This window comes from Pyxicephalus adspersus, chromosome 10 (assembly GCF_032062135.1).
Source record: "Pyxicephalus adspersus chromosome 10, UCB_Pads_2.0, whole genome shotgun sequence".
NCBI lineage: Eukaryota > Metazoa > Chordata > Amphibia > Anura > Pyxicephalidae > Pyxicephalus > Pyxicephalus adspersus.
Window position 1 is genome coordinate 32966603 of NC_092867.1, and position 10670 is coordinate 32977272.

The 10670-nt window shown below is 38.8% G+C and overlaps 2 protein-coding genes across 10 annotated transcripts in view; one reads left to right on the forward strand and one right to left on the reverse strand.

The window, feature by feature from the left end:
- Positions 1–887: 887 nt before the first annotated feature.
- DNAJC9 (DnaJ heat shock protein family (Hsp40) member C9) lies at positions 888–5353 on the forward strand. The gene is made up of 5 exons (XM_072424125.1): positions 888–1153; positions 2403–2543; positions 3309–3563; positions 4267–4353; positions 4438–5353. The coding sequence occupies exons 1-5, from the start codon at positions 971–973 to the stop codon at positions 4558–4560; spliced, it is 789 nt and encodes a 262-aa protein (XP_072280226.1). The 5' UTR covers positions 888–970; the 3' UTR covers positions 4561–5353.
- Positions 5354–5464: 111 nt separating this feature from the next.
- The window catches only part of FAM149B1 (family with sequence similarity 149 member B1), a 19397-nt gene continuing 14191 nt past the window's right edge, over positions 5465–10670 (reverse strand). For 2 of the 9 annotated variants that reach the window (XR_011922458.1, XR_011922457.1), the window contains 2 exons: positions 7576–8614; positions 7284–7312 (listed from right to left, as the gene is read on the reverse strand). Coding sequence is in view for 4 of the 9 variants with exons in the window: in XM_072424253.1 (XP_072280354.1) it covers positions 7239–7312; positions 7576–7695; positions 8533–8614 (276 nt within the window). In the remaining 5 variants the exon portion in view is untranslated. Of the gene's footprint in view, positions 7313–7575; positions 8615–9547; positions 9584–10670 lie in introns of those variants that run through there. The other 7 variants (XM_072424253.1, XR_011922459.1, XR_011922461.1 and 4 more) reach the window with 7 other exon arrangements.

Sequence of the window (10670 nt, forward strand, 5' to 3'; positions counted from 1 at the left end):
CCTACACGTGCCCCGCATTGGACTGTTTTATAGATGCATGGAATTGTAGTAGCGGTGCTATTTCAGTTTTTAAGTTTGGCCTGTGACTTTGTCTAAGATTTTAATTTTGGTCCACTGTATATTTGAGCTTGACCCCCCTGACCTAGTCAATCAAGAATGAATGGAGCGCAGAGCCTCCCGTGATACCTACATTATGCATTCCAGCAGGCTCCAGGCTGCTCCTTCTGTGCATGCCCGAGCATCTCAAGCATGCGCAGAAGGAGCCCTTTCATCAATAGAAAAAAAATTGCTGATCTCAAGCATGCACAGTGAGATCCGCAAGTTTTTTCCCAATCTTTGTTACCTGATCTTGCGCCGTGCGAGATCGGGTGACGTAGGAAGAACCAAGATGAAGAAAGGAGCCGAAGACAGATACCAGGACAACGCGGGACCCGATAGAGGAAACCTCCCGACGGAGAGACTGATCTGCGGGACTGAAGGTGTGATTTTATTGTTTTGGCTTAGTTTTGGGTTTACTCCTGCTTTAACTACACTATGGCAATTACTATTTGCCTTTTACAAATCTGGCTATCAGAAATAAATGAGACCAGAAATAGTAATCTGTTATCTGATTCCAAATTCTTTATAAATGGGATCCTAGGGGTGCTACCAGGACTATCTCACCAACCTTCCCTAACACCAGGGTCACTTTTTGAAGTCTCTTTTTATAAACTGACCCATGTATGTGTGAATATAAACATGAGTAACAACCTGTGTATTCTCCTCCGGTATACTGAGCCTCAAACTCCTAAAGCGTTTACCTCCCACTCCAAGTGATTGTCAATGTTCCCCGTTATACATAAAGCTGTCAATTTAGGACGGAAATGACGTAACGCATCCAAATTCCCAGCCAATAGCGTCCCTGCTCAGAAAGACCCGCCAAAAGCTGTCATCTGTCTGTGTGTAGCTTGGTTGCTGTGTACAGATAATCATGCCTGCGCTGCTGGAGGACTGCGAGCGATACTTTGGGAGCTCGGATCTGTACACCGTGCTCGGGGTGCGGAAGACGGCCGGAGAGGCGGAGATTCGCCGCGGATATCACAAGACCTCTCTGAAGGTTCACCCGGACCGGGTGTCTGAGGAGGAGAAGGAGAGGGCCACGCTTAAGTTCCAGGCGAGTGTGGCCGCAGAGCCTTCATCCTGCTGTGCAAGCAGCTAATATACCCGGGGGAGAGGGGTGTAATATTCTATATACGTCACAGGGCAGGCCGCATACATGTACCATGCTGGCACTATGACGTAGACACTGCTCAGTACTATGGATACAGAACAGAGGCCATACACATGTCATATACTGCACAGGTCTGACCCACAGCTGTCCTAAAGGTTGTCTAGGCAACACCCCCCCATATACATTATTATTATTATTAATAATAAACAGGATTTATATAGCACCAACATAATACACAGCACAGGTTCAGGTCGTTCATTTCCAGTGACATTCCTCGTTCATCGTCATCGATGGTCAGTCATTGTGCACTTTTTTTGTTAACGATTATCAAGCGGTATATCGGTCGTTAATCGTTCTTTTTCAAAGATAATTATTGCACATGTGTACGTAGCCTTAAGGACATTTCTGCAAGCTCTTGTAACTCTTTAATGACCAAGACAAACTCTGCAGTTGTTTCTTTTTGCATATCAAAGCACAGCTTGCTCCAGAAGGTAATGAATGTTTAGGCTCCATAAAGTTTTGTTTTTTTTTGCCTTGTGATTAAAGCGTACCTAAACTCAGAAATTTCACTTTACATAATATGGTAGACAAGCCTTTTATGTAAAGTAAAAAATCTGTTTTTTTTTTTTAAGTGCAGTATGCTTTTTTTTTAACTATAAAGGGTGCAGCAACTCCCCCTAATTCTCAACTGCCTAGGCCAGACATGGGCAAACTACAGCCCCATGGGGATGTTACTCGGGGCTTTGCTGCCTCCCCAAGCAGGGTCAGGAGAAGGACCCCACTGGGGGGCGCACCGGCCAAAGCCGCAGAACACGTCCCTTGATCTGAGCCTGCAATGGGAGACTGGGTGGGTTGTCACTGCGCACAACCAGCCCACTCTCCCATCGCAGGCTCAGATCTGCAATGGGAGAGTGGGCAGGGTTATGCCATAATGACATCACGTTCAGGCGCAGTGAGATTGGCAAAAAATTTTTTTCTTCATCCTATGTCTCCTAATCTTGCGCCTGGGTCAGGTGACATAGGATGAAGAACCAGGAAAAAGAGCAGAAGATGGCAGCGCCCGGACGAATGTCGGGACAACGCGGGAGCTGATGCTGGACACCCCCAGAGCAATCGGACTGCACTGCGGGATAAAGGGAAGTGTTTTTTTTTTTTTTTTACTAAAATGTAATGGAATTGTTTTAATTTACAGATACTTGGAAAAGTTTACTCAGTTCTCAGTGACAAAGAACAACGAGCAGTCTACGATGAGGAAGGAATTGTTGACGAGGAGTCTGACGCAATTTCTCAAGACCGTGACTGGGCAGATTATTGGCGCTTGTTGTTTAAAAAGGTAATATTACTTACATATTTATAAACGTCTCTGATACACGATTTGCAGCAGTTTTGTGGACTTATAAGCGATTAGGTTTTCTCAGATACGTGTATAAATATTTGCTCAATATTAGGGTGAGCTTTCTATCCTGGTTTTTAGAGCTACATACAGAGTGTTCTTTACTTCTGTCTTTCCATGAAAGGCTATAGGTCAGATCTGACCGACAGAAAACAAACTAGATGCACTCATACGCCCTGATATACAGATGATTAGTACAGGCACACACATATGACTATAACTATATAATACGGTTATAAGAATTTTCAGTAGCTAAAAATAAAAACATTTTAAAAAAACATAAACCATAAAGTGTGCTTTATACATTTGGGATACATAGGATTGGTAGAATAGCCCAAATGTACCTGATTGCCATTAAAGCCTACAGGTATGGGTCATGGTCCTCATCCCAGCATTAGATCATGTGGAATGCAGCAGTCCCTAATTTGCAGTTATTGAACTAAAAAAAATTACATCAAATAATTGCACACTAAGACACCTAGAAGTGTAAGAGCATTAGGTAGTAAATACAATGCTGGCTTAATCAATTAGAGGGCATTGAGCAAAGTGCAGTAGTGATGACAACCAATGAGAATCACTATGCTTTCAGTATGGTCTATATCGGCAGTATTTTTATAGTGGTACATATGTTTTGTCATTCATTCACTTTTCACTTCTGTATGTCAGGATCATCATTTCCATAACTTTTTCTCTCCCCCCAATTAGATAACTGTGGAAGATATCAAAGCATATGAAGAAAAATACATAGGATCAGAGGAGGAGAGGGCAGATATTATACAAGCCTATTTGGACTTTGAAGGAGACATGGATAACATTGTGGACTCTGTAATATTTGCGGACACTGAAAATGAGCCAAGAATTAGAGAAATTATTGAGAAAGCCATTAAGAAGAAAGAAGTTCCATCTTACGATGCTTTTGTTAAAGAAACTAAAAAGAAACGGGAACAACGCAAGAAGAGGGTAAGCAAAACACTTGACAACTGTGTAAGAAAATGTTTCTTCTTACTTCGGGTTTTCTGGACAGATGGTGAAGAGAATTCTCCCTTATTGGTTACAGACGGAAAACCTGATGCTTCAATCATTCGCAAAACATGTATATTTAAATTTACGGCAGTGAAACTTAATCAGATAGTGTCTGAGATCAGACTATGAATGTTTTTGGGCACCAGCCCTGTACATGAGAAATAGTGTAGTGTAAAATTTGTTCATAGTTCTCACTCTGTTCTGCTTTAGTGATCATTTTTAACAGTCAATATTAGTGGTTATATACACACTGCAGGTAAATCTAAAAACATAATATTTTCAGCCTGAATGCCATCCTGAATTTGGCAGCATGCCTCTGTTTGATACTGTAATAAATATAAAAAAAAAATACGTTAGGTGGATGCTGATCAGTAGTTGCATGCATGTGTGGTTTAAAGCATTTGTAATTTCTTGTTTTTTTTTTTTTATTTTTAAAATTGTTCTGTTACCCTGATGTAATAAAACTTCTCATTTATAAGTTGTATTTTCTGTGGGGGGGATGGAGCAGAAACATTATTGCTAGTAACCTAATCTAAGTAATAAAATACTTCTTTATGTATGCTGGACTGAAAATGTGGGTTGTGCCAATATTGCAGCAATGCCATATGTTTATGTACTGAACATTTAATTATTAATTCAGGCTCATGAAGAAGCTCAAGAAGCAGAAAAAATGAAGAAGGAATTGGGGCTAGGTGACAAGGAAGATGACCTAAAAGCTTTAATTCAAGTAAGGAGTCCTAAATAGGTCACCTAAATTCTAAAACCCTAAAGTCTGTTATGTTTTGCTGTAATGTTTTCCTTTTTTTCCTAGAAAAAGCAGAAATCTCGAGAACAGGGACTTGATAGTTTTATGGCACAACTGGAAGCTAAATACTGCAACAATTCCAAAAAAGGTGGGAAGAAACCTGCGGGGACAAAAAAAGGGAAAAAGTGATCTTTGATGTACATTACATTGGAAATGGACAATGCAAATGCTTTACCACCAGGCACAGGCAGACTGCTGTCCTTTGTCTTGCTCATCTTTCCCTATCTGCCAGCAATCCCTATAAATACTAGTATGAAGGTAGAAGGCCACAGAACGTGTTGAGGAATATGTTCAGGGCCTACAGTAGAGTTACCAGCTACATTGATTACATAACTCTTCACATTTGTGTTGTGTACATGTTTGTTTGTGTATGCGCCTTTGGTTGCATTTTTGAGTCAGATGCAGTACTAAAGTTTTCTCTGACTTCTTGGGATTAGGTGTACTGTTACGCATTTTTGTAGTTATTTTTGTGTGAGGAAATGAGAAACTATGGTTGATGGTATTAAATGCTATGAGAAATACCTTTAATTTTCTTAAACTGCAAACCCTCCACAAGCTTTTAAAGGTCTTTATGTAAACTAACTTTTTTATATAAGCATTTTCAATCTACAAAAGTTATAATGTTAAAAAATGTAAATGTTTGTTCTTACCTAAACTAAGGCTTGATAGTGATGTGTAAGGCTACCTTCGGACTGGCAATGGAAACAGATTCTCCTGGCACCCTGCCAGCACCGGTTCTTAAAGAACCAACATGTGCATGTTTTACAGCAGGCAGCAGTGAGTTCCATACCATCTATCCATTCCCTATGGGCAGTTCAGGAATGTAAGGAAGTAGTAACCTCACCGCCTGGCACAAATTAGCTGAACTGTGCAGACCTGGAATGTTTTCTATGTGTTTTTTTCAATAAAATATTTAAAAGTATTACATGTTTCTGCTGTTGTAATTTACAAATATACACTATGTGGTCCTAATAAGCAGCATTTACTCAACATGTTTAGCCTTTGTCAATTTAACACAGAGTTACAGATTAACAAAATTGCAAAGCTTTTTATTTAAACTTATTGTACAAAAAATACATATTTACACAGTTGAGGTAACAAAAAATGGTGTTAGCAAAAAGCTGTAGGTACATATTCTAAAGAACCATGTCATGACTATTTCCCTTCTTTGGCATACCTTAATGTTACTGCTGGGAAGAGAGTGTAGCAAACTTGCTATCCAACCACTGATAATCTGGGTGAAGATGCCAATATAATGCCTTAAATGTTATAGCCAGCAAAACCTCTATTACTTCCAGCCATAGAGCAGAGTAACAAAAGCTAAAGCAATTTTGTAGTCCCTCCGGCTATCTGAGGTACTAGTCTTCCACCCATGCAAAATTATAAAGAATTAACCTCACGCTTTGGCGTTAAGTTCATGTGTATGAGCGCAAGGACTCAAATGTTTGCAGTGCACAATTGTGCATTATAATATTAGACCCTATACTGGGTATATTTTACAGAAATGTTTACCGATTACTTGCAGGTACAGTTAGTGTGATCAGATCATGGCTTTGTAGTTGAACATTTTAACCAGCTAAGTGCATTTTTTACCTTTTCATTGCTACAGTTTCCCTCTGATCTATAGGTGTTCAGCTCCATAATATTCCCCTATGGAAAACTTGGCAGATACATGGTGGCTACCTTCTTTTGTCATTTCTATTTGCCTGGCAGTCATGCATAATTTCTAGTTTTAATGGTTTAAGGTCAGTGACCTACTTAAGTATATAGTATGGTTCCTGTAAGTTTTGTTTTTCTATTTTCATGCTTCTGGGTCAGCATCACAAAATATTATAGTCAGGTCATTGTTCAGAACCGGCCAGGACCGTCCCATTACAGGCTTTCTTAATTCCTTGTCACTCGATCGAGTGATATTTAAGCAAGAGCTGTTGTATGTTCATGTTTATTAAAAAAAAACCTATAATAGTTTTGAGGCACTGCTCTACATACATCGATCTAGTGTTTTTACTTTGCTTGCTTGTATAGGCAAAATACATATTTACCTTACCTTAAAACATTTCTACCCAAACTCTAGCTTGGCCACACTTTTTGAGCTTCAAAAACAGCATAAAGATTAGGAATTTGATTTCTAGAACCAGCTCTGATCTGACCATATAATAAAAGGAGAATAATTATATTCTTTTTAAAGTGTCAGTAAATCCAAAACTTTATTTCTGTGTGATAGGCTGTCTGAAAAATGTGTTTTTGTGTTGCTGTGTAATTTATGCAAGTACAGTAAAGAGAAAATACCTTGAGATCCAGTCAATAGACTTGTATTTTTGGTGGCAACACTCTACAGCATTGCCACCCTATCTACATATCGTTTATACTATAGTGCTTCAGTAGAGGCCGTGCCCCCAGACTGGTTAAAAAACGTTTTTCTAATAAATTGCTTCAAAATACAGTATATGAATGGTGTGAATATTCACAATCATTGAGGCTGGAGCAGTGTTCCTAGGTTTACACCTAATTACAATTACTACAACCCATAGTTATAGTCTATATAGGAAAAAAAAGGTTTTTAAGCTTTGCATGTCTAGTTTCTAACATCCAGATTTTTCTGAGTGTAGAAGTATTGCTTTAATCAGCAGTTGGCAGATTTTGACTGATGAAGCTATTAAACATTTAATTTAAGCCAATCCTTAATCCACAAATGACAGTTCTACCGTTTATAAGCTGGGCAGTACACATTTCCTACAATTTGGCATCTGCTAAATTATAACGTTATCCCACTATGGATGATCTCCATGTAACCTTTTTTTCTCTATTTATAATTCTTGTCTGCTTCTTGCAAGAGCTCCTCCACGACCTTGAGACTTGAGGGTTAGATGGAATAGGTTACCTAAAATAAACAAAATAAAAAAAGACATAAAATTAAAAAATACATTATAGAAAATTATAATTTAAAAATAAAAACACACTTATTTTATTACACTTAGAATATGTGAAGAATAGTTAAAATGCCAGCTACATATCCCACAGAGGCAAATCATTTTATGTGATTGATTTTTAGTGGGTATTTCTGTAAATCAGTTGGCTTATAAAAGCTGCCATTTATTAAACATAATATTTGATTAAAAAAAAAATACCAAAACTAACATGTACCTGAAGGTAGGTCTTCTTTGTCATCTTTCCTCTCATAGACTAAATGGCTCCATTGCATTGAACTGGCTGATGAACTTCCAATACCTAAACCAATGCCCATCACACCAATGCTGATGGAATCTGTAATAGTAAAGAATGAACAGAACCTTGTCATCGTTCTAATGAGACAATGTACAATCTACATTTAACACAACAAAAATCTTAGAAATAAGATTGTTGCAGAATTGTTCTGCTTAACATTGAACACAGTTTTGTGTGAATATATGATTTAACTGGGCAGTGATCTTACCTACCTTGCAGCATGTACTTACCTTTTACAGAAATTGACACTTTTAAAAAGTGGTCACTCTTTAAATCGAATGCAATGAAAACCTGTTGGCTGCTTATAGGCAAAAAAGTCACTGGCAATCACAGTTACAAAAAGTGTTGATCAGTCACTTCAGGTGAATCAAGGTAAATATGATAAAGTGATCAAGACACTGATCATCACTGTATAAAATGTGATCACTCTTTTGTAAATGGGGTTCTAAAAAGTGGTGTAACGATGGATACATCTGGTTGCTTCTTTCTGAATAGGTCCCCACTGTATATGTATATATCGCATGCACAATGTTATATAGTACAAAATATACCAGGATAAAAGAGTGGTCCTAAAACAGTTACCATGATTTCTCCTTTAAATACCATTGATATAAACAACAATAAGGGCCCCTAGGCTCTGTCCATGCAATGCACTTTTAATGGGATGCCAATACAACATGACAGTGCACAGTAGGGAATTACTATGCCTCATGAAGGCGTACCAGGGTGCCATCCAAGATAAACAGCTCTGCAGCAAACAAACCCACAGGTGACCCACATGTGTATTACTGCACGTTATCACAACATAGTCGTGTGAATTCGGCCTAAATGTAGTGAAAGTTGTAAACCTAGCTATTAGTTGTTCGTTTACATTACCTATTCCATCAGAGCCTCTTCTGGAGCGTAGTGAATTTGGGTGGTCTAAATTCACAAATGATCTTCCCAGGGGCTCATCTGGCTATAAAATAGAAATAATATAAATCAATGGAAAGAAGAACTTATAAAATATATAAACAACTTGCTAGCTGTTTATTGGCCACTGCCTTTCCAATAAGCAACTATGAAAGATTAACAAACTTATTTGTATGAGCACACCACTGTAATGTTTTGTCAGGTTTGGTTTCCATGATGCCACAGGTGCTTGTGGTGATTGTTACCATAATAAAAGCAGTGCTAGGAGTATATATATATATATATGCCTTAATAAAACCTAACTCTGCTTTTCCATAAAATGAAGTTCCTCTTTAAAGAATTTGAGCATGAAATCACAAGAATGACAGGACATAATAGCCACTACATGCGCATGTTTGTAAAGAAGAAAGCAGAAATAAAGGGACACACATGCACACACCTTCATGTTAGGGAAATCTGAGGGTATGGCTATGCCTGGGGAGATGCCAACCTGTACAACCTCAATAAATCTACCTAACGGCCGGTGTATATAGGCGACCTTCTTCTCATTTGCACGTGACCTGCTTCAAGTGAGTTTTACATACACATTTAGGATTCCAAAACCCCTAGGGGTATCCCTGGGTGAACACATATATATAAGAATTTACTTAAACGTTACGCAACAAATTAGGAGGTTTTAGACGGCAATATCTACAAAATTGGTTTGGGATTTCAAATGTGACAAAACCATCTAAGTTGGTTGCAGTCGGCTGGGTAGAGCCATATCCCCCACTATGCATAAGAATTTACTGGTCATTGTGGAAAATGAATGTAATGCCAAACACTCAGTTTTGTAACTTTTGCAGTGTGTTTAGTGTGAGATCCATGAAGGTACTTTGAGGATTACCCTCCATGTGTGGGCATTTAAAGCACACCATTACAAACACACACTGGAAATGTAATGCAGAATTCACAAATATGTTTTATATGAATAACCTACACAGCATATCCCCAGCTCTCAATTCTTAAACAGCTCCTGAAATACACAAAGAAAAAATACTTGGCAATAACCATTTTAGTTAAAAAACGAATTTCAATATGCAAAAGCAAATCACTGAGGGGAGGTAAGTTTTGTGTTTCGGTCATTTCTAAAACTCGCACATTCTTTTAATTCAAAAGCTTATGGGTATACCCATAGTCGAATGATGTGTGTTACAGAAAAGCTGTATTTTTGTGTCATCTGTCTCCCAGAAGGCTTCCACTGTCCTCCAGACAGATGAGACAAAAATACAGCTGTTTGGTAACACACATCATTCGACAGTTTACAGAAAACAAAAAGAAGATTTCAAAGAGAAGAACATAGTCCCTACAGTCAAACATGGAGGAAGTTCACTCATGTTTTGGGGTTGTTTTGCTGCTTTAGGTGTTGGCAGCCTTGACTATTTGCATGGTAATAAAAAAACGGAAAACTACCATGAATTCTGGGGCACAATGTTAAAAAGCTGGGTCTCATCCGGAGGTCATGGGTCCTACAGCAGGACAATGACCCAAGGCATACTTCAAAAAGCACCCAGAAATGGTTTAGGATAAAGCGCTGGTTCTGAAGTGGCCAACAATGGGTCTAGATCTAAAACCCATAAAGCACCTGTGGAGAGATCTAAAAACAGCAACTGGGAGAAAGAACCCTGCAAATCTGAGAGACCTGGAGGAGCTGGCAAAGGAAGAGTGGTCCACAATTACAGTAGAGAGATGTAAAAGACTCATTGATTGTTACAGAAAGGGACTAACATCAGTTATTTCTTCCAAAGGGTGTGCTACCGTGTTTCCCCGATTTTAAAACATCCCCATTAAGTAAGCCACCCCCGATTTTTGAAAAAAAAATTAAAATAAAACACTTACCCGTTAATAAGACATCTGATCCTGCGTGTGTGTGTTCTTGATGCTGGCTGTAGCGTGTGTGTCCTCCAGAGAGCCTCCTCCTCCTTCAGAGCCAAACTGAAAGTAAAAAGCCTGCACACGTGCCCCCGCGATTCTGAACAAGGAAGTAAGCTGCTGATCCCTGCCCTAACGGAGGTCCCTGCACAGAATTACTGGTAAGTGATCAGAAGGGGATAATCAATGGC